Raw genomic sequence first — 24,417 nt, 5'->3', positions numbered from 1 at the left:
CCCTGGAGCAGCTACAGGTGCAAAGATGCCTCACCACCCTGTCTACATCCCATGTAGCAGGATGAAGGAAGAGACCAAAAGAGGGAAAGCTCCTTTTCTTTAAGTTCTATATCGTTGTAGAGACTAACTCATAAGGGCCACATTTAAATATAAAGGAAGCTAGTTGGTTGGCCATATGGTTCACTGAAATACCATTCAGATAGAGGAAGAAGATGTTGATGGACAAATAGCAATCCGTTTAAAGATCCAAGGGATTTCTCAGGACAGAAAAAATGAAATTACATTTAGTACTATTTTATCAATGCAGCATTTCATAGTATTTTACTGTTCCATTTCATACTAAATTACACAGAAACTCCTTGGCCTTATAAAGTTCAAGATGCTTCCCAGTTGTCTACAATATAAAAATATGGCATTAAGCTGCAAGAACTGTTTGAAATGGCAATAAGTTAGAGCTGCTTCTTTTAAAAAACTATACAATGTGACTGACTTTATCTGGGTGAATCTGATAGTTAAGCAAGACGGGAATTTGAGCATTTAAGAGCATGTATATAGGATTTATTTCTTAAAGATAGCAACTGACACTGAAGCCTGGAAAGGTATTTTTATATTTTTAGCACTGCTAAAGACCAGCAGGTCACAGAAGGTAAACTTAAGACTCCCACAGAAGAGGCTGACACTGACAAATGAAAATGAGGTTAAACAGAATCTTTATAAAAATCCCTCTGGTAAAACTTCAGAAAAACAGAAGTTAAAGCCAGATGCTTCTGTTACCCAGCTCATCCAATTTAAGTCTACACGAGACTCTAAAAAGCTTGATTCTGAGACCTCATAGCAATTGCTCAAGGTTTGGGGAGCAGCAGGAGGCTTGGTTAGCATTTGCCAACACTGGGGAATTTTGTATGAGGCTCCAAAGTCATATAACTTAATTTATGGGAAATCTCTAGAATCTGTCCTAGAGTTAAGAATTAAATAATATTCATTATCATGATAACACCATTGGGAAAATAACTTCCAAACTCTCAATATTCTGGAAATAATTGTGACGTGTGATAAGTAGAAAGGTTAGCCAAATTCTCCAAAGAGTAGCATAGCTTTCATTCCAATATAAAAATGAACATAGCATGGAAACAATGTTTAATAAAATAGTTACATTATTTCTCATTGCTCAAATGGTATCTGAATATAAGAATGCACTTAAAATTGGTATAGTCACTATGGAAAACAGTAAGGAGGTGCCTCAAAAAATTAAAAATAGAACTACAATATGACCCAGCAATTTCATTTCTGGGTATTTTTCCAAAAAAAAAAACAAAACAAGAACACTAATTCAAAAAGATATATGCACCCCTGTGTTCATTGAGCATTAATTACAATAGCCAAGATATGGAGGCAACCCAAGTTCCCATCAATAAACCAACAGATAAAGAAGATGTAGTGCATATATTTCAATGGAATATTACTCAGCCAGAAAAAAGGAGTAATATCTTGCCATTTGTAACAACATGGATGGATCTAGAGGGTATTATGCTAAATGAAATAAGTCAAATAGAGAAAGACAAATAAGATTTCACTTATGTGTAGAATCTAAAAAACAAAACAAATGAGCAAACATAAAACAGAAATAGACTCATAGATACAGAGAACAAACTGTTGGTTGCTATAGGGAAGAGGGATGGAGAGATGAGTAAAATAGGTGAAGGAGATTAAGAAGTACAGACTTCGGGCTTCCCTGGTGGCGCAGTGGTTGAGAGTCTGCCTGCCAATGCAGGGGACACGGGTTCGTGCCCCGGTCCGGGAAGATCCCACATGCCGTGGAGCGGCTGGGCCCGTGAGCCATGGCCGCTGAATCTGCGCGTCCGGAGCCTGTGCTCCACAACGGGAGAGGCCACAACAGTGAGAGGCCCACGTAACGCAAAAAAAAAAAAAAAAAAAAAAAAAAAAAAAGAAGTACAGACTTCAAGTTACAAAATAAATAAGTCACAGGCATGTAATGTACAACACAGGGAATATAGTCAATAATATTGTAATAACTTTGTGTGATGACAGACAGTAACCAGGCTTATTGTGGTAATCATTTTGTAATGTATAAAAATTTCAAACCACTATGTTGTACACCTGCAACTAAAAGAATATTGTAAGTCAACTATACTTAAAAAAAAGATAACTAAGTACTAGGGGTGTAATGTACAACTTGATGACTATAGCTAACATTGCTGTCTGATATATAGGAAAGCTGCTAAGAGAGTAAATTCTAAGAGATCTCATCACAAGGAGAATTCCTTTTTCCTTTTCTTGTTTTCTTTCCTTCCCTTTCATTATATCTATATGAGAAGATGGAGGTTAGCTGAACCTATGTGGTAATCATTTCACAATATATGTAAATCAAACCATCATGTTGTAGAACTTAAACTTATACTGTGATATATATCAATTATTTCTCAGTAAAACTGGGGAAAAGAAGAATTCACTTATATATCATGTTCTCATTCAAATGTATGTGACTTAACACCATTTATCTTTCAATGTAACAGATTGTGTCTATCCATACTTAAAAGTAATGCTGAAAAGAAGATGTGGTACATATACACAATGGAATATTACTCAGTCATAAAAAAGAGCAAAATAATGCCATTTGCAGCAACATAGATGGACCTAGAGATTATCATACTAAGTGAAGTAAGTCAGAGAAAGACAAATACCATATGCTATCACTTATATGTGGAATCTAAAATATGATACAAATGAACTTATTCACAAAACAGAAACAGACTCACAGATTCCAAAAACAAACTTCAGGTTACCAAAGGGGAAACATGGTGGGGAGGGATAAATTAGGAGCTTGGGACTAACATACACACCCTACTATATATAAAATAGACAACCAATAAGGACCTGCTGTATGGCACAGGGAACTCTACTCAATATTCTGTAATAACCTATATTGCAAAAGAATCTGAAAAAGAATGAATTTATGTATATGTATAAATGAATCACTTTGAGGTACACCTGTAACTAACACAACATTGTAAGTCAACTATACTCCAATAAAATTTTTAAAAAATAATAGTTTAACTGGTATTAGGTATAGCTCTAAACATAATTGCAGAGCAAGCAGAGCCTCTGTCTTCACTTCCAGCCTAGCCGTTCTGCAATTTCCTCTTCTTGCTGGTCTCTTCTGCTAATCTTTCAGGTTCCTGGTCTTCTTATATTCTTGTCTACTCTACCCCCTGTCCCAGCCTCTGACCTGCTCCATCAAGAATAGCTTGTTTTCAGCCCTCCATCACTGTTATATTTAGTTTGCAGGGACTCTGATACCCTATCTATCCTATAGCATATAATGCTGATATAATGCAATATTATCACATTGATTAGACCTTTCTGGTAAACAGGAAGTAGAAACCTGTGTATGTCACATGAGGATCAGAGGGTAGGAAATATCCCCCAGGAAAATTCAGGGGTCTGACACCTCAGTGAAATTTATAGGAGTCCAATGGTCTGGGGCATGTTGAAATAGCCCTCCATGGTTAAAAGTCCTCTTCAGCTACTAAGAAAGGGGCTTATTGGCTTCTCCATAATTTGGAGGTATCATATACTTTAATAGAGTGTACTGCTCCAAATCATCTACTGAGAAACCAGAAAGGCTGCAAGTTTTAAGTGGGCCCAAAGCAAAAGATAGCTCACCAATAGGCTGCTGTGCAAGTTGTTGTGCCACTTGGGTCACACAACCCACCAGATCCAGATATGTCTGAAATGTCTGTAGCAGATAGGAGTGCTGTATGGAGTCTTCAGCCAGACCCTATAGGTAAAATACATCACAGACCTTTCAGATTTTAGGGCAAAGCTAAGTTATCATCTGCTGATAACTATTTTCCTTTTGAAAAACATCTTATTACCTACCAGTGAGGGTAAATGGAGACTCAATGCTTGATCATTGGCCCTCAAGTTGCCATATTTTCTAAGCTGCTCATGATGAAGGGGGAGTTGTCTGACCCCAAGCTAGAAAGTTGAATGTTCACAGCAAAAACCTTCATCAGGAAAAGTAGTATAAATGAGATGAGAATTAGGTAGGTCCCAAGACACAATAGCAAATGGCTCAGATTCCCGTAAGTCCTACTAGAGCTACATCTTCTTTTTTCTCTCATCCTGCACCAATATCTCAAGGGAAATTCACAATGACCAGTTAAATGATGAAGAAAATATTCAGACGATTTTTCCCAATATTCTGGCACCACCCATCTGAAGAGCTGCAGCACTGCAGCCCCATTCCATGGGTAGCCCTGAAGGACAATGGTGAAAGGAAGTTCTCCCTGTTGGCAGAATTTAGAACAGTACTTTTGATTTCTCATTTTGCCTGGAAAAAGGAATGTTCTAATGTGTGTATCTACACTGATTTATAGGCAATGATAATGGTTTGGCTAGCTGTCAAAAATTTGGAAGAAACATAATTAGAAAATAGATGACAAGAAGGTCTGGGGATGAGATACTGACCCCTCTGAATGAGCACAGAGTGTAAGGATATTTATATCACATGTAAATACACGTGAATGAGTAACTTCAGCTGAAAAGGAACTTAATGATCAAATGGAGCAGAAAATTCATTATGTAGAAGTCAGTCAGCCTCATTTGAAAGCCACTCCATCCTTGACAATGTGTTCATGCATAAAGAGGTCATGACAACAGGAATAGAGGTTATGCTTTCACTCGGTATCATGGACTTCTAATCACCAAAGCCAATATGTCTATACTACTTCTGAGTTCCCAGCCTGCCAACAGCAGAAACCAAGACTGATTCCCTGAAATAGCACAATTCCCTGGGAGATAAGTGGCACCACTCCCTGATGAAAAAGGAAGCATCTTGTTCTCACTGGAATAGACACCTATTCTGGATATGCATTTGCCTTCCCTACATGCAATGTTTTGATCAAAACACCATCCAAAGATTTACAGGGACTTCCCTGGTGGTCCAATGGTAAAGAATCCACCTTCCAATGCAGGAGACACGGGTTCAATCCCTGGTCTGGGAACTAAGATTCCACATGCCGCGGGGCCACTAAGCCCAAGCATCACAACTACTGAGCTCGTGAGCCTCAACTACAGAGCCCTCGTGTCACAAACTACAGAGCCCACGCGCACAACTAGAGAGAAGCCTGGGTGCCACCACGAAGAGCCCAGGTACTGCACCAAAAAGACCCTGCGTGCCTCAATGAAGATCCCCCGGGCCACAACTAAGATCTGATGCAGCCAAAAAAAAAAAAAAAAAAAAAAAAGAAAAGAAACAAATAAAATAACAGAGATTTACGGAAAACTTATTCATCACTGTGGTATTCCGCACAGCACTGCTCCTGACCAAGGAACTCATTGTAAAGCAAACAATTTCATCGATGGCTTACGCTAATGGAATCCACTGAGTTGGCCTCATACTACAATGCCATGGCCTTTTGAAGACTCAGTTAGTTACAGTGCCACCTAGGTGACAAAACACTGTGCGCATGGCTAATATCCACGAGCATGAGGTAATGCTCTAAACGGCAATCAATATGTGGTGATTTTCTTACAGCAAGGATTCCTGGGTCCAGGAATCACTATGTGGAAATGAGAGTGGTTCCTCTCACTATTACCCTAAATGATCCTCAGAAAACGTTTTGCTTTTCATCCCCACAACTTTGTAGTCTGATAGTTTAGTGGTCTTAGTTCACAAAGTATGAGTGCTCCCACAAGGGGACACAACAATTGTTCCACAAAATTGGAAGTTAAGGGTGCCATCTGACCGTGTTTGACTACTTATACAGCTGAACCAACAGGAAACAAAGGTTACAGCTCCATCTGGAGTTATTACTCCTACCTGTCGAGGACAATTTGGGAGTTTTTTTGTTTGTTTGCTTGTTTTTTATACAATGCAACAGGTAAGGATGCAGGAGATCTTTAGGGTATGGGTCAGTTTCAATCATTCGGAAAGCGTATACTAATACAGTTAGAAATGCAGAAGAATTAAAGAGGGTATTCCTTGAGAAAACTTAAGGAGAAAGGAAGCAGGAATAGGCAAGGAAAGCCTTCAGACCATAATTCAGATCTGATATCTGTGAGTAGAGACTGGTAAATCAAGCCTCTGACTGTGAGAGAGCTTGAAAAAGTCCTGGTTAGTCCCATAAGGATTTTGAGCCAAAGGTTTCCCACAGAGAAGTCCCTTATTAGGCCGAAGAGTCAGGCCCTAGTACCCCCAGGATGCTCAGTTATTGGCTGGGAGTTCCCTGAAAGCGCATGACCTCAGTCTGAAAGCCGTAGCAGACCCTGAAGGGGCTACCACTGTCAGCTCGCCGCACTCCTTTTGGCAGGCTGTCTCTTGAAGGAGATCAGAGTGGTGCACCCCTATGACTGAAACAGTCCACCCAGTACACTGTGCACACTCATTTCTTCATACACATTCAAGAGGAGATCTTCTGTGGTTCTGGTGAGCCTCTCCCCTTGAGAGGAAATTTATTAGAGGGATGAACTGTAGCCCCCATCAGTGAAGTTGGCCTTGGGTCTGCAGCTGGTACTCAATATCTTCTGCCCCCACTGTGTATTCTAAATTCTTTTCACTCTTAGCCATCACCTGGACAGTTCTCTTATTTACCTGGTAATATGACCTGTACCTCCTTCCTAAGACTTCTGGGCCCCTGTTCGCATATGCTTTTCAGGCATAGATTGCTTCATTTGCCCATTTGTAATCCAAGTGGCAGGAGACATCCAAGTGGAACACCTAAATTATATAATTATTCCTACCTGCCCCCACTGTGTAACTGCAGTTCTCCTTCCTCCTCCTGATCAGGGTCAATTATCTGTGCTAAGATGTTAGCAGCTCTTCGCTACTTGTCCATACACACAAGGAATCCAAAGTGATCAAGTGGTAGCCACAGTTATAGCTCAATGAGACCTTTGTTTTGCCTCATAGCAACAGTGAGCATCCTTTGGGGACCAGGACTTCTGACCTCGTAGAGCCCAGAGTTGGGATGGGAGGCAGAAAGTCTCCCAGCAGGTCACTGTGTTAGTTAGTGCAGCCAATCCTGCCTCTATCTCTTGGTTTCTAGACCTCTGTGTCCATATTATTCAACTCCTATGCCAACAGGAGACAACTGGACCCCCCAAAACTTTACAGTGTGTCAAGTTCCTTAATCTTCATCAGACTTATCTCCTACACTCTGGAGGGTATGTGTCTTATTAATGCTTCTGGCAAGCTAGCTCCTTCTTGCTCATCCTGTCCAACCAGCATGATGTCATCAATGTAACAGATCAATGTGCTATTTTATAGGATGTCCGGCTGGTCCACATTTCTGCCTGGGAGGCGTTGGAGTCTCTCACGTGGCCTCCACTGACACCACAGGAGGGGAAAACTCAGTAGCAACGAGCAGTGGTGAAAGTCATTACTGTCCACTAGGCCTCCTCTAACACTATCCCAGGAAGAGATGCCTCTTTACTGCTGGGTGGTATGGAATCTATTTTCCCCATGAGGTCTTCACTGACACCTTGGGGTGGGAGGTCTCATTACTCCCAGTGGGAATAAAGGTCCTGGCTCCCTGCTTGGCCTTCTCTAACACTATCCCAGCAAGGGCATTGGGATGCCTCCTTACAGCCTGGCAATGGTAGAAATCTAGGCCTTTGCTGTTGTGAGAGTGGGAGGGATGAAACCATAGTGTTTTTTTTCTGTGGTGTTTAGTCAGAGTAGAACAGTTATTGTCTAAAACTTTTCTGTCTTGCTAGCATACCCCTTTCCTGGTCCTTTAACTAGATGGAATAGGCTTTTGTTGGAGCTATTATTGTCTGTGACTGTTGGCATTTCCAGGTTGTGGATTCTTTAAGTTTGGGAAACCTGGGGCAAATATAAAAACCAGAGAATTCACCCCATGTTACTCTTGAGTACCAAGGTCCCTGGACAGTTGGCCTTCTCTCCACCTTGCAGAGTCTTCCTATGTTTATTTTACATATAAAGGGCAGGAATTTTTAGTTATTAGCAGGAGGAATAGGAAAAAAGCACACCTGCTCCATCTTCCTGGAAGAGGAAGTGCCGTTTGTGTCTTTTAAATTTTAGGTCTGATCGTAACACTCAATGCATTAAACTCTCCAATAACCTCCCTTAATATCTAGAGTAAAACCCAAAGTCCTGATAATGGCCAACTAGGTCCTATACAAATTAGCTACCTGTTTGCCTAATATTTTCCTCCTTACTCAGTCTCCAGTACCTAGAAGAGGACTGACCCCAAATAGGTAATCAATAAATACTTTTTAATTAATGAATTGAGTTAGGTATCTCTTTTTAATACTGAAAACAATCAGTCGAGCACCCACATGCCCAGAGGGACAAGTCCCTTGTGTCTCTCTTTGGGCCTGCATTTCCTGAATTATCCAAGAATCCAAGAGGCTTTCTTATTCCAAAGGGGCTGTAGTAGAAAGAATTATAAAAATGTCCCCCTGAGATTTCTTGCCCTAATACCAGGGACTGTATGATAAAATCAGGCCCATGAATACATCATGCTGCATGGCAAAAAGACTTTGCCAATGTAATTAAGGTTACTAATTAGTTGACCTTAGGTTGCTAATTAGTTAATTGACCTTAAGATAGAGTGTTCTGGATTATCCAGCTGGGCCTAATAATGTAATTACATCAGCCCTTTAAAAGCAGAAGAGGAAGGCAAAGAGATGGGAAGCATGAGAAAGACTTGACATGCCATTACTGGTATGAAGATAGAGGGGGGCCACATGAGAAAAAGGGTGAATTAAGGAATTGAAAGAGGCCCCCTGGTCAATAGTTAGCAAAGAAACATGAACTCAATCCTACAGCTGCAAGGCACTGAATTCTGCCAGCAACTCTAATGAGGCTGGAAGCAGATTCTTCCCCAGAACCTCCAGATGAGAGCCCAGCCTGGTCAACACCTAGATTTCTGTCTCTGAGACCCTGAGCAGAGAATCCAGCCATGCTGCACTCAGACTTCTGACCTATAGAACAGTGAGCTAATAAATGGATATGGCTTAAACCTCTATTATATTTGTGGTGATTTGTTACACAGAAATAGAAAAACATATAGGGGCCACTCCTGTGTCCAAGTGCCAAACAGAGAAAGTGCTAGAGGAGCTAATTAGTTCCTTATTTCCTCTACACATATTAGTTTTCTGCTGCCATGCTTCTGTTAATATGTTTACACTATTGCTGTTAAAAACAACTCATCTTGCGTGGTTAACACATCCTTGCCCACCAGTGTGATGAAGCATATGTTGTCCAGCGCTCAGAACGGTGTTATTATTCCTAAAGGAAGCTTGGGTTCACAAGCTTACCATTAAAGAATTACAACCAAAGATTGTACTTACTCACTGGCTCAGCCGTTGTTTTTCAAAGAATGCTGCTACACCACGGTGGCTTGGTCCAGGAGTCCTTCTAGCTGCAGCCATGACTGTGCTGGAATCAGCCTTCCTCAAGAACAGCCTAGGACAGTGGTAAGAAAATATTGGTCACACAAGATGCAGAATGGTTTTGATTTTCCATCACACTTAAATATAGTTTAATATGAATGGCAAGTATTGAATTCAGTTCCCCCCGCCCTCCCCGAATCCGTATGTTGGAGTCCTACTGATTGGTACCTCAGAATGTGACCTTCTTTGGAGATACGGTCTTTCTAGAAGTAAGTTAAGGTCATTAGGTGGGTCCCAATGCAATATGACTGGTGTCCCTTATTATAATAGGGCCGGAGCAGGCACGCTGCCACTAGCTCGCGGCTGCTAGTGGGATGCCTTTCTCTCGAGACCATTATCGCGAGACTGTTAGCGCGTGATCGTTAGCGCGAGACCTAGAATCCGCGAGACCGCGAGACCGCGAGACCGCGAGACCTCGACCGCGGGACCGCGAGACCTCGAATCCGCGAGATCGCGAAACCACGAGACCGCGAGACCGCGAATCCGCGAGACCGCGAATCCGCGAGACCGCGAGACCTCGAATCCGCGAGACCGCGAATCCGCGAGACCGCGAGACCTCGAATCCGCGAGACCGCGAATCCGCGAGACCGCGAGACCGCGAATCCGCGACACCGCGAGACCTCGAATCCGCGAGACCGCGAGACCTTGAAACCGTGAGACCGCGAGACCGCGAGACCTCGAATCCGCGAGACCGCGAGACCGCGAATCCGCGAGACCTCGAATCCGCGAGACCGCGAGACCTTCCTCACAGTGGTCCTTCGGGCAGGGAGTGCGGTGAGAGGTAAGTGGCGGCCTTCTCCCCCAGGGGCCTTCCGTACTCGGGCCGGCGGGCGAGCTGGAGGGTCCGGGGACAGGCTGAGGGCTGTGTCCCGCAGGGCTCCAGAGCCCTCGCCACGGCCGCCCAGTGGCCGGGCCTAGGCCTTGCAGCAACAGCATACTAATTCTTTACTAAGCCCTCTGAGGTTGCAAGGAAAAGACAAGCCAAGTTAGATGATATTAGGTTATTATAAAGATACCCTAGAAAATAAAGAAGCATGGAAACCCATCACAGCAGCTATATTTATTCAGAAGTGCATCATGACATTGAGGTCCATGAAGAACCAGAACAAAGGCCCATTTTCACCCAGGATATTTCAGACTGAGGCCTAGAAACCCACCTCCTGTTGGGGCAGCCACCCATTAGTGAGACTATCCAATATGGAATACCCCAGTTGGGCTGAATTTTGCACTGAGCGATCTCAGTAGCAGATGACATACCGTTATGTCCATACCATATAAATTTACATTATGCAGTGCACCTAACCATGTCTGGATCCCTGGGTGCTGTATCTATTTCATTTTATGCACCTGGAATAAACCATGGTGTCTTAGACACTCATTTCCTTACAAAGGGTCTGAAAGCTGTACTTGTCTACTATTCCTCTCTGGTATCACTGCTTCTGGAGGTAGGTGCTATCTAAATAACAAAACGTTGGTTCTCAAACATGAGTTTGTAATATTAACCTGTGATGTTTATTTAAAGTGTAGATGTCAATCCACAGTGCCTAGATGTTTTGACTGGATAGATCTAGAGGGAGACCAGTACGTCCATTTTTTAAAAACACCTTCAGTGTTTCTGATGAAGATAGTAGAGGATCACACTTTGAGGAATTCCATATAGAGAAAACCCAGGAATTGATGTTTTCTCAGTGTGCTTTGCTTTGTCCAGAGTCACTTGAAGTTATTCAGAGTTTAATCTGGTCATATAATCTTGCACTAAGTTTCTTTAAAGTGTAACATTTCAGAATAGAGCTAAGATACCCATAGAATGAGAAGAGAGCTCCTAAGAGGAAAAACAAAAAGGGTTTTAGATGTTACCTATCACATCAAAATTAGAAAAAAATCTGTGTCAGAAATGATTCTGTGCAAAGTGGCCATAATTGACAATCATCACACCTCTACACTGCCATTAGAATGGGGGCCATTAGAAAACTCCACCCAAGTTTTCCACTTGGAAACTTGATGAGACTGCAGCCCAGTGACAGATGGTAGCAGGGAAAATAATGCCAAACACAACTAAATGATAGCTGAAAATGAGGGTGCATATTGAGAGGTAGCACACCATAATCTTTAACTAATGAGAAATTAAGTGCATTTAACTAAGGTTGTCTAAGCCCTCAGTATTAGGTTGTGTGAGATTTTAGGACAAAAACTTTGCCAAACAAGAATAGACCATTTCTTTAATAGAGAACTTAAACATAATCATTTGTCTTCTTATATTGATTGTTAGATATTTCCATTACCAAGCTTTCTTTGAAATACTTTTTTTTTTTTTTTTTTTTTTTTTTTTTTTCTTTTTGCGGTATGCGGGCCTCTCACTGCTGTGGCCTCTCCCGTTGCGGAGCACAGGCTCCGGATGCGCAGGCCCAGCGGCCATGGCCCACGGGCCCAGCCGCTCCGCGGCATATGGGATCCTCCCAGACCAGAGGCACGAACCCGTATCCCCTGCATCGGCAGGCGGACTCTTAACCACTGCGCCACCAGGGAGGCCCTGAAATACTTTTTAATTGATTACTTCTAGGTTTAATAAGTAAGTGTTTATAAAGCATCAGTGGGAAATTTTGCTGCTAGGTAGCAATGGAAAACTTATGAATCATTTGTTAGGAAGCAATAGAGGTGATCTCTCCTGTACATGTAACTCTCCCGAAAAGATTAAATGGGTAATACTTCTAAAATATTAGGGAAGATTTAATTAAAACTACATGATTCAGCATATAGGATTTGGAGAAGCAGTGTCTGTCAGCAAGAATGGGAAGATGGGCTCTGGGACACAGATCAGAAAGGCTAAGCCTGAAAGAAGCTAGGGTCAGTTAAGAGCTAAGACAGCACAAAGGACCCAAAAACAGAGTGGTTGAGAGCATAGGTCATATTTCTCTCTCTCTCTTTTTTTCCCCCCAAGTTTATATCCTAACTAACTCTTCTCTATCTGTTAAGCAGAGATAATAACAATATCTGATTCATAGGACTGCTGCAAATAGTCAATGAGTTAACACAGGTAAAGGACTTCGGACAGTGCCTGACACATAGTAAGTTTCAAGTAGCTCTTGGCTTTTATTATTAACAGGAGATCCATGCTACTCTAAGAGCATTTAAATAATAAAACCTTCCCCATAAACAAGCCAAATCCCTTCTTCTCTTTCACTTTAAACTCATATTCTCTTATTCTGTCATTATGGCAATAGGGACTAGCCGGACACTTTTCTCTGCATGATGACCCTTCACACTCTGAATGATTTCATGTAATCAGAAACATTTGTGGATGTAGAGCTCTTCAGGGAAAAGCGTGTCCCAATCTAATTTCACAAAGTAGTGTCAGGATGGAAGCAATCAATGAGGTTACTCCAAATCAAAGCACTTTAGGGAAACTCTTTTAATCCATCTTTAGGCCAGTAAAGCACGGACAGAGAATCACTGATGTGCAAAAGATGTGTAAGAAAGGTGTTCCTTACAGCTATATTTTTTTACTATATGTTGAGCTAAAATTAAACGTGGGGAAAGGTCTAATCTTTTAAATAAAAATAATTTAGGGTCTGTTTCCATATTAAGATACCAGAGTATTTGTTTTGAATCTTGGACTTTATAATACATGATTTTAGTTTTTTCTAATCTTGGTTTTAGTCTTCTATTTTAAGTAACAACTTGAAGGCAGAGGACAACACTTACACATATTTAGATTCTCACAAACCCAGGAAATCTTCTACCTATTATAGGTGTTCATTAAACATTAGTCCTCTATGAGTCCATAGTAGTCAAATTAGAAATTTAGGAACTAACTTAATTATTTCTGAGCTGTTTATTGAAAATAATGGCAACTGGTGAACATCACACGGTAATATAAATGTCCCATAAATATGTTTCTTCAAACCATGCAGACAGATAGTAAATAAAATGTAAACCACATTTTTTTAACATCTTTATTGTAGTATAATTGCTTTACATTGTTATGTTAGTTTCTGCTGTATAACAAAGTGAATCAGCTATACATATACATATATCCCCATATCCCCTCCCTCTTGAGCCTAAAATATGGAACGCTTCACGAATTTGTGTGTCGTCCTTGTGCAGGGGCCATGCTAATCTTCTCTGTATCGTTCCAGTTTTAGTATATGTGCTGCCAAAGTGAGCACCACATTTTCTTTAATAAGCACTGAGAGTGCTCATGGGCCAGTTGGGGGATCCGTGGGTGAGGCATCCCAGTGCCTCATGGGTGGGGTTCTTGGTGGAGTCCGTGATGCATTTAGTAGGACCCGAGTCCCTTTACTGCCCTCTTCAAGTCCTCTCTCTTCGCCTCCCTCTTCCTTCTTGTCCTGCAGCTCCTGACTCAGTACTCTGTAGGGGACAAGAGAGAAATGTGCCTCTTTGGCAACATCCCACACAGGGTGAAGCTAAGTTCTGACTCATGCACTCACTTTCCCTCATGGGAGAAATCACAGGCCAGAAAGTTCCCACTTGGCACTAAGCTGGGCCACTTTTTTTTTTTTTTTTTTTTTTTTGCGGGGTGCGGGGGTGACACAGGTAAAGTTCCTCTTAACCTCTATAATGCATCCTGACTTGTATTGTTTGGCTCCAGTGGTGTGCTGAACTTCTCCACTGGAAACCTGGGAAAAAAAGGCTCTCTCATCCACAGGTGATTGTCTAAGATACTGTTCTCCCAGGACTCCCAAGCTGCAGCCAAGAGAGGCTGGAGCCAGTTCACAGGCCACTGCTGAATCCGTAGACAAAGGCACTTTTGCCTGTGGATTGATGTCAAGTTTTTGTTGTTAGGATGGGGGATACGACAAAGGACCTCTTATTAGCGATAACGCTGACGTCACCGTTGAACATATACTTAACTCATACAGATTCCTCCCTAATGGAGCAATGTGCTTTGCTCCCTGTGTTATATTGTCACATCACCTGTCTCCCTGGAATCAATACCAGCCTCAGGCCTTCCCAGACTTCTTTTCATTGTCATTGAGTTCTGAGGTTGTTTCATTAGACTACTCAGATCCTTGTAAGAAATAAATCAGAGCCTTTGACACTACAGACCCAGAGTTCTTCCTTTCAAGTAGTATCAGGATAAGTTTTACATATTAAACATTAATATGTGTAATTCTTCTGCTGTTTCCCACAACACAGAATTGAAAGATACATAACAGAAGAGAATCAGAATGTTTCAGGGTGATTTTTTTCCTAAGAAGTCTAGAATTTTTTTTTTTTTTTTTTTTTTTTGCGGTATGCGGGCCTCTCACTGTTGTGGCCTCCCCCGTTGCGGAGCACAGGCTCCGGACGCGCAGGCCCAGCGGCCATGGCTCACGGGCCCAGCCGCTCCGCGGCACATGGGATCCTCCCAGACCGGGGCACGAACCCGCATCCCCTGCATCGGCAGGCGGACTCTCAACCACTTGCGCCACCAGGGAGGCCCTAGAATATTTTTAAAAAATTTTTTATCATTCATGTCTTCTCGCCCATATGTACTTGGGAAATGGTTAAAGCGCTGCAAATTACAGGAGATCATGTGATGTGAATCTAAATATGAGAATCCAATGAGTACAAACTGTGAATTATAACTTTGTAATACTCTTCCAATAATTGCATGAGATTAAATATTTCCCTTGCATTTTGAATTCTTTTAACTGTAAGGTTAATCTGTTATTTCGTGTTCTATAGAATTTTACTTTGCTTTTGCTCATGTTTGTTTTCATCTTCTATGTTTATAGTTTAGGCAGTTCCTTACTGAATTGTCATTTGCAGGTGAGGTTGGTGAATAACTGCTGATATCATTTAAACTGTGGAGAATATATAAGGGCCCCAAATATTCCTTACTTACTGAACTTTCCACTCTTTTAAAATTAAAACATTTCATGTCCATTAATCTCCTATTAAAATTCAGATGTGATACTTGGAATAAATAATGTTTTAAGTCATTATCATTCACTAACACATCTTGTAATCAACTTAGTAAATATACATAGTTCATTGAATCTTAAGTAGATAAGTTTTATAAATAATTCAATTACTCTTTTCATGGATTTATTATTTTTAGTGCTATTTATTTAAAAACTGTATTTTAACTTTTGACCAAACTAGAGCAGTTTAATATACAATTCCTGATAGGTTAATGAATACTTATTTCAGTGATAGACTTTTTTTTTAAATAAAATAAGAGATTGAGATGAGGCAGAGATATTAGCTTAAACTTCAGTGGTACTTACAATATAAGTGTAATATGAACTTAAGAAGTTTATAGGTCCAAGAATCGAACACTAAAACCTAAAATGGAAGTTTAATAAACTCTTTTCAACTGTTACAAATTAAAGAACAACTCTGTAGAAAGGGAACAACTCACACACACACACGACCAACAAATGTTAAAAATCTTCCAATATTTAAAACTAAAGTGTACATTAAAATAATAATGTGATATCAGAGGTTTTTACCTCTCAATTTGTCATACTTTAAAAATTGGTAACAACGATTGTACTGAGAAAAAAACAGGTAATCCCTTACATTGATGGAGGCAGCGTTAATTGATACAGCCTTCTTGGCAATTGGATGAGAGGTACACAAACTTTCTGGCAATTAAAAAATACATACCAAATATCTTGAAATACATGTTTATCAAGTCAGAAATACCTCTGCTAAAAAGTTCTGAGAAAATAATGTATCTGCAAAAATTTAGCTGTATAATTAAAGGCTGTAAGTGTCCAATAATCTGGGTGAAGGAAGTAACTGTGTTTCTTAAATTATTGGCTAACCTTTTAAAATGATGTTCTAGAAACATGTTTATTGATGTAAAATTATTTAAAATTATTGCTTATGTGAAAACCCATTTTTTGAAAAGAATATAAATATCAATGCATGTAAATATATTCCCCAAATTATATACCTATGTGGTGGGAATTTGTGTAATATCTATATTTTTTACATTGGTTCATCTATATTTATAATTTTGTTCAGTGAATATGTACTTAAAGTTTTTTTAAGTAATCTAATAATTATTGTATACAAATGGAATAAGCCTTAAGTATATCATCCAAAAAAAGAAAATCTCCTTAAGCGGTGATCCTTTCTAATGAAGGAAAATCAGAAAATGTATTAGAAACTCTTCGAGTCATACACTCAGCACAATGTCCTCATCTCCGACAAATATTTTTCTTCACCCCAGTGATAGAGCCCATAGCTGTATTTATAATGGCTAATGCTGGTGGTACGAAGTGCGTACATTTGTACAAACAAAGCCACTCAGGGTCTCTTCCTCTTCTGGAACTGGAATTCATACTGATCCCAGAAAGTATGGGAAAGACAAAAAGGACTACTCTTAGTTTCAGGCTGTTTTCTAAAGCTGACCAGGCCTGATTGTACTTCCTGTCCCAGGATTCCAGGAGAAACCTATATGGTCTGTTTTGTTCTTAACCAGTTTAAGTAAGTTTCTGTTATTTGCAAAGAAAAAGCATAGATTAAGAAATGGTCTATCACTTAAGAAAAAATAGAAATCACACCAACTGTTTTAACAAGAGAATGTAATAGAAAGAGTTGATTTAGATACTGGAGAGCTGAAAAGACAAAAGAGAGAACACTGAAGTATGGTAGAGGAAGCTACCATCCCTAGGGCTGGGATAATAAAGAGAAGAGAGTGGGAATACTAGAAGAAATAGTAGTTTGAGGACAGATTGCCTGGCTGGGGCTTGTAACTCAAAATCCTAGAGGATAGGTGTCAGGGAGCTGGGACTCAGGTATGTGAGGAAAGGATACCAGCCAACTGGTACTGGTCTCTCTGAGAAGGCAAAATGAGACAGGTTTTTTAAATTTTGGGAGGAGAAGTGGAAACTAGAACCAACTGCTACTGTACCTACTGCCCAGGTGAAAAATCATTGCTTATATGATGTTGACAGTCACAGGAAGCAAAACAGGAAAGAACATGTCCCTTTTTCCTTCTCTAGGCCTCCAGTCTTTCTTTAGAGTTCTCTATTGTCAAAGTCTAACAGGGAGACAACTGGCAAAACAGAAACGTGATTTGCAGAGTCCCAGCCCTAGTAAGACAGGCAGAATATAAAAGAGTCGGTTTGAAACAGAAAGAAAATGGCTTAATAACAAGTAAATATGGTAAAAGTAAATTTTATGTTACTTCAGAATTTTATGTTTATGCCAAATACACAGTCTAAAAATGCTTTCAAAATGAATGAAAGCACTATAGAGAAATCATAGGACCCACTCAATAGATAAGTGAACAAATTCAGGGGAAATTTGCTATTTTGGCAGCCTGTGTCCTACTAAAAAGTCTTTTAATCAGCTTTGTTTAGCCCTAAATATAATTTAGTTTGTGAATTTAGAAGCAATTTTGTATGTTTCAGTTGAAAAAAAATGAAAAATTAAGTTGGTAATATTTTTGTTCAAACACATTGAATTTCAACAGTACCAAAATGAATATAAGACCAGAAAGTCAAAAATAAATGGTAACTATGTGAGGTGATGGATATGTTAATTGGCTTGATTGTGGTAATCATTTCACAATGTATGCATATATCAAAACATCCATTGTATTCCTTAAATATATGCAATTATTTGTTTAGAAAAAGAACAGAAAAAATTAAATACTCCTAAATCTATTGAAGAAATTGAATCAATTATTTAATTATTTTTATAAAACAAAAGCACATTCTTCAAAAGCTTCGCCAGAGAAAATTTCCATACATTTAGGTAAGAAATAATGCCAATTTTATTCTAAGAGCTTTTTATGCTTTTTTTGGAGCGGGGGGTGGCCACACTGTGGTATGCGGGATCTTAGTTCCCCAACCAGGGATCGAACCCATGCCCCTTGCAGTGGAAGCATGGATTCTTAACCACTGGACTACCAGGGAAGTCACCAATTTTAGATAAACTTTTTAAAAGAGTAGAAGAGTAAATACTTCCCATTTCACTTTATGCCAACATAGATATCACGAGAAAGAGAAATTACTGACCACTCTCTTGCAAATATAGATGCAAAAATCCTTTTAAAAATTGTTAAATCAAATATAGGCATATATGAGAAGAATAAGGCATCATAACTAACTGGGGTTTATCCCAGGAGTGCAAAGTTGGGTAAACATTAAAAATTAATCAGTGTAATTTTCTACATTAACAGAATGAAGGAGATGATCATTTTAAGAGGTCAAAAAGGTATCTGATAAAATTCAATACCTACTCGTGATTTTAAAAAGCTCTTAGCATACTGGGACTAGAAAGGAATGTTCTTAAGCTTATAATGGTTGTCTATGAAAAACCCATAGCTAACATTGTACTTGATAATGAAAGAGTAAATGCTTTCACCCTGAAGCCAGGAATAAGATTCAAATGCCCACTCTCACCACGTCTATTCAACATTGTACTAGAGGTCCTGGCATGTGTAATAGAGAAGTAAAAGAAATAAAAAGTACAAAGATCGAAAAAGAGGAAGGAAAACTTTATTTGCACATGACATGTGTGTGTATATTTTTTTAATCCAGAAAAAATATACAGGAAAACTATTAGAACTAATAAATGAGTTTGGCAAAATTGCAGGATTAACAAGGTTAATACACAAAAATCAAGTTTTTTCTGTATACTGGCAATAAATCAGTAGAAAGTAAAATATTAAATGAACATCATTTGCAACAGCATCAAATACCTAAAATTAAATCTAATAGAAAATACGAAAGTCCTCTACAATGAAAATTTCAAAACTTTATTAAGAAAAATCAAATAATTAAATATAGCATTCACCACGTTTATAGTTTGGGAGCCTTAATATTTTTAGGACATCAATTATCCCCAAATCAACCATGGTTTCAATGCAATCCCGACCAAAAATCCAGAAAGGTGTGTGAGTGTTTGTCAGAGTGTAAACTGGCAAGACGCTGCTAGAGTTATATAAAAATTCAAAGAAACTTGAGTAGACAAGACAAACTTGAAGAAAAACAAATTTGGAGGACTTAGACTATAATATTTCAACATTTATTATCATGCCACAATAATTAAAACTGTGGCATTGGTGCAAGGACAAATAAATGGAACAAGGGCATCAAATAGCCAAGGCACCACAGCAATTCAGTGGGAAATGAATAGCTTTTCAGGAAATGGTTCTGCAGTAATTGGATATCTGTATAAATTTTTTAAAGGACCTTGACTCCCTACTTCATACACTATACAAAAATTAAATTGAGATTTGTCAAGGGCAAATGTGAAAGGTAAATAAATAAAGCAAATAGAAAAAAAAAGTAGACTATCTTTAGTAAATATTTTGGGATAGGCAACTATTTCTTATACAGGACACAAAGAGCAGTAGCAATTAAAAATGGATTTGTTGGACTGCTTTAAAATTAAGAACTTGCGATCATCAGAAGACACCATTATAGGATATGAAAACATTACTGGGAAATGATATTTGCAGTTTATATAACTGTCAGGGGCTTGTATCCAAGATATTTAGGAGCTCAAACAAATCCATAAAAAAAAAGACAACCCAAGAAAATATTGAGCCATAAACTGAAACAGGCATTACAAAAAGAGGAAATCGAAATGGCTAATAAATGTATAAAAATGTGTTCAATTTTATTGCACTACCAACTCCATGAAAATGTCAACATGATAAGAACAGACAAAGATGACAAGGATGTGGAACAACTGGAACTGTCATACACTGCAGTAGACATTTACATTGATATTATCACTTTGAAAAATTTTTTGGTAATACCTACTAACGTGGAATTTATACACACGTTATCAAGCTTCTATTCCTAGATATGTTCCCACAATGTTTTAAATGTTAATATGAAGAACACATACAAGAACATTCATAGCAATGCTGTTTTAATAGCCCTAAACTGGATAAATATAAATGTCTATTTGCAGTAAAATTGATAAATAAATTGTGGTATATTTTTTTAAAAGGAACACTACAGAGCAATGACAATGATCACACTACAATTTCATGCAACAGCACAAATACACTGTTGAAAGAAAGAAGCCATAACAAAAAGAGAATATATGCTAAGATCCTATTCATAGAAAGTCAAACAACAGACAAAACTAACCAATTCTATTCAGTCAGGATATTGGTTGCCCTTAGAATGGGAAGAGGGGCTGGATGGGGCATAAAGAGGCCTCCTGGGGTGCTGGTAATGTGCAGGGTAAGTGGGTGTGTTCAATTTGTGAAAACACATTAAGCCACTCTTATGATTTGTGTATTTTTAAAATGTATGTTATAATCCAATCATATTTACATTAGCAAACCTGAATGGAAGGACTAAGTAGCTAATTAAACAGAAATGAGGAATAATGTGATAACTGGAAGACAGATCCAAAGAAATGTTGATAAAATCAGAAGAAAAAAATGAGGGATTAAAAGATGCAGAAGGTAGAATGACACGTGCTAATATATAAAAAATAGTATTCCAGAAGGATAGAATGGAGAGAATCAGGGAAACTAATATTGGAAAAGGTAACAGTTAATCATTTACTAAAACTGATGAAAAACTAGAATGTTCAGTTTAAAGAATCACAAGAAATCCAAATGAGGATAAATAAAAACCAATACACACTAAAGTGTAGTGAAACACAAAATACCAACACACCACACATACACATATACTCAAAATTTAAGCAGCAAGAGAAAGAAAAATTATCTAAAAAAGGAATGACAGTTATCCTGGAAGCCAGAAAACTGTGGAAAATATCTTCAATCTAGACTTGTATACCACATGCCTGTACCCTAGATGAAAGTAATCTGGATATATGAATTTACTTGCTTCTTGGGAGGGCTTAATTTACAATGTTGAAAATTACCAAAAAGTAAGAAGAATGTTCAAAGATGTTGGACAGATCCACCTGATGAATATCATCTAAATCCCCTCCTTTGCCCACGAACAGCATGCTAAGCATCCAAATATTAATTCTCTCACCCCAGCAGAAGAATGCTGCTTCAGTAAAGGCAAAGCAAAATAAAATATGTTCATTTGCTCCCTAAAGGGGTTCAGAATGAGCCTCCCCATAAAGTGCCACATTGGCATGTGGAATATTTTGAGCTAAAGGCACCTGAGACCCCGTGAGCTCAAGCGAAACTTCTGTTTCTCCCTTAACTACCTAGAAGAATTTAAATTGGGGGTCTTTCCCAGAATAACAATTATTACCAGAGATAATTTTTATCTGAGTGACCCATCTGTATTTCAGGGCAAACATCAGATTACTATACATCTGCTCTTCTTATTGTCCTGTGAATTGCCTTCCTCCCCTTTGAAACCCTAGGCCCTTTTCCCATTCCTTGACTCAGGATAGCATACATCCCTCATTTAACTCTTCTGTCTTGAGATAAAATTTGTTTTTTTGTTTTTCCTGTTAATCTGTCTCATGTCAGTTGATTATTAGACCAGCCAGAAGAAGCTTTTAAGAGTAGAGGAAAATTCTTTCTCCCCTACACTCCCTAAAAAGGAACGATCCATAAATTTCATCAGTTACTGCATCCAACTCCCAATTTCTATATTCCTAGGTCACATGCTCTCCTCCCCTGGATTACTCACAATGCTGGTTTTGTTTTTTTAATTTTTTTTAAATTAAGATACAACTAATGTATAACATTATATTAGTTTCAGGTATACAACATAATAATTTTATATTTGTATATATTGCATAATGAACAACACAATAAGACTAGCTAGTATCCATCACCATGCATAGTTACAATGCTGATTTGATATTCTATAATTTATCAGCTAAATTCTAAAAATAACCACCAGCCAAAAACCCTATATAAAATACTAGATGAAGTGGGGGAAATAAACTTGATTAATACTTTAAATACCATTTTCATTTCTACAAATAATCACTAGACCATAGTTGGTGTAAATGACTTCCTTCCATCCTTCCACACTATTCATTCAGTATTTCCTTTGTCCTCAGCCATCTCAGCTCATTAACACTTTTTGACTGGCAAGGAGAATCAAACTTCATTCATTAGAGTAGTGAACATGTGATGATCCTGCCTGGATGGATATGCTGTAGTGTTCCATTAATTCTAATGAACATGATAGTACAAGAGGACACTAGGGGATCCCAAGGTTCCATCTTCTTCCAGTCCTTATTGTTTACTTTTGTGCAAAATGCTCTGCAAAATGCCTTCTGCTTTTTTAGTATCTTGAGAATAGCTACCATTTGTTTGGCACTGCAGCTGGGAATCTTTGGGAAACTTGAGGCCAAAAATACATATACACACCCCAAATTATCTTTAGACAGCATAAATAATATGCCTTCTCCATCTATGTATTGCTATTTTTATAACGTGTAGATGCATTGCTGATTAATAAAGTACAGTTTAACATGAACCAAGAGTAGGGGTGGAATGGATGCCCCCGGGAAAAATTTATTCTGTTACCAGAAGAAAGGTCATACCTTTTGAGCAGGGAAAAGCAGCAAATAGTCACCACACATTTTATTTTCAAAAATCTATATAAGCATGGAAAAATGGGAATGAGAATTGAAGTTTTGAAAATTTGCTAATTCTTATCTCTTCCACTTGAAGCTCTGTATGCAAATACAATGAAGAAAATGACCACCATGATGTAATAAAGTGTCAAAAATCTTAGATTTGGTCTTGCAATATCACAACAAAATTACTTAATATCAGGACTTCCCTGGTGGCACAGTGGTTAAGAATCTGCCTGCAATGCAGGTGACACGGGTTCGATCCCTGGTCCGGGAAGATCCTGCATGCCGCGAAGCAACTAAGCCTGTGTGCCACAACTACTGAGCCCACGTGCCACAACTACTGAAGCCCATGCGCCTAGAGCCCATGCTCCACAACAAGAGAAGCCACCACAATGGGAAGTCCGTGCACTGCAAAGAAGAGTAGCCCCCGCTCACCGCAACTAGAGAAAGCCTGCACGTAACAACAAAGACCCAACACAGCCAAAAATTTTTTAAAAATAAAATAATTTAATATCTATGGACATGAGTTTTCTTGTTCTAAAAATGTGGGGGAAGGGCAGGGAGAGAAAGAATTGAATAAGATGAGCTCTAAAGTATCAAAAGCTCTATCACTACCAAAATTCTATGTTTCTTGATCTCTCAAGATTCTTGATTAGAAAAACCTCATTTTTCCCTTTTCTGTTTAAGAAATTGGTATTTTTAGTATGTCATGCTTCCCAATTATTCAGATATGCCATGGGAATAATCTTATTGTCTGGTATTAGGGTTTGAGTGAAAACAGAGCTACACTATCTAATGACAAATATATAATGAAAAATTTTTTATGGAAGTCTGGTTACATATTTTGTTGGGTTTGTTTCTCTGATCTAACACATGATTTGGATGCTTTTGCAAGAAAAGGATGGTGTGTTAGGAATAGATTAGAGCTCATCATTAAAACGTGTTGCACTAACACGAGGTACAGAAATCATGCCTTTGAGTCTAGGAGAATAGTGCCAAACAAATTATAATTGTCATTTTTTCAGTGAACCCTAAACAGGATGCTATAGAACCCTGGATAGAAAGATAATAATCACTATCCTTTATTGAACATCTGCTATGTGACAGCTGTTTTATATGTTTTCTGTAACACTCTGTTATAAACCATATTGAAGTGTTGTATGTAGTGACCACCAGGTAAAATATATGTATGAGGAAATGATGCGATTAGGGCTCAAAGAGATTAATAACATACGTAAACTCACAGATCTGATAATTGGCAGACATGGATCCATTCTCAGGTCTCTTGGATTTTATGAGACCCTTGTCTTTTCCACTTTGAGACCATGACCTTTTGTAATCTCCAAAAAGGGAACACTATGTTCCCTGTGAAACATCTCTGCCACATTTGAATCTCAGCAAATATACACCAAATGAGGGAAAGTTTATAAAAATGCAGAAATAATATTGAGGGGTCGTGGCTTTTTAATAATTGTTATTTATTATCTGGTGGAGCATATGAAATCTTGACATAAA

At 38.8% G+C, this 24,417-nt stretch overlaps 1 protein-coding gene and 1 non-coding gene across 2 annotated transcripts in view; one reads left to right on the top strand and one right to left on the bottom strand.

Annotated features, from left to right (window-relative positions):
• The window catches only part of LOC132495801 (testis-specific Y-encoded protein 1-like), a 62,741-nt gene that overhangs the window by 6,170 nt on the left and 32,154 nt on the right, over positions 1 to 24,417 (top strand). The window contains 1 exon segment of the mRNA XM_060107732.1: positions 9,811 to 10,225. Coding sequence (XP_059963715.1) covers positions 9,811 to 10,225 — 415 coding nt within the window.
• On the bottom strand, positions 13,504 to 13,610 carry LOC132496527 (U6 spliceosomal RNA). Its single transcript, XR_009533428.1, has one exon. It is a non-coding gene; the product is annotated as a U6 spliceosomal RNA (small nuclear RNA).

Source organism: Mesoplodon densirostris, chromosome 9 (assembly GCF_025265405.1).
Source record: "Mesoplodon densirostris isolate mMesDen1 chromosome 9, mMesDen1 primary haplotype, whole genome shotgun sequence".
Taxonomy (NCBI): Eukaryota; Metazoa; Chordata; class Mammalia; order Artiodactyla; family Ziphiidae; genus Mesoplodon; species Mesoplodon densirostris.
The sequence above is the reverse complement of the archived record's forward strand: the minus strand, read 5'-3'. Positions and strand labels throughout refer to the sequence as shown.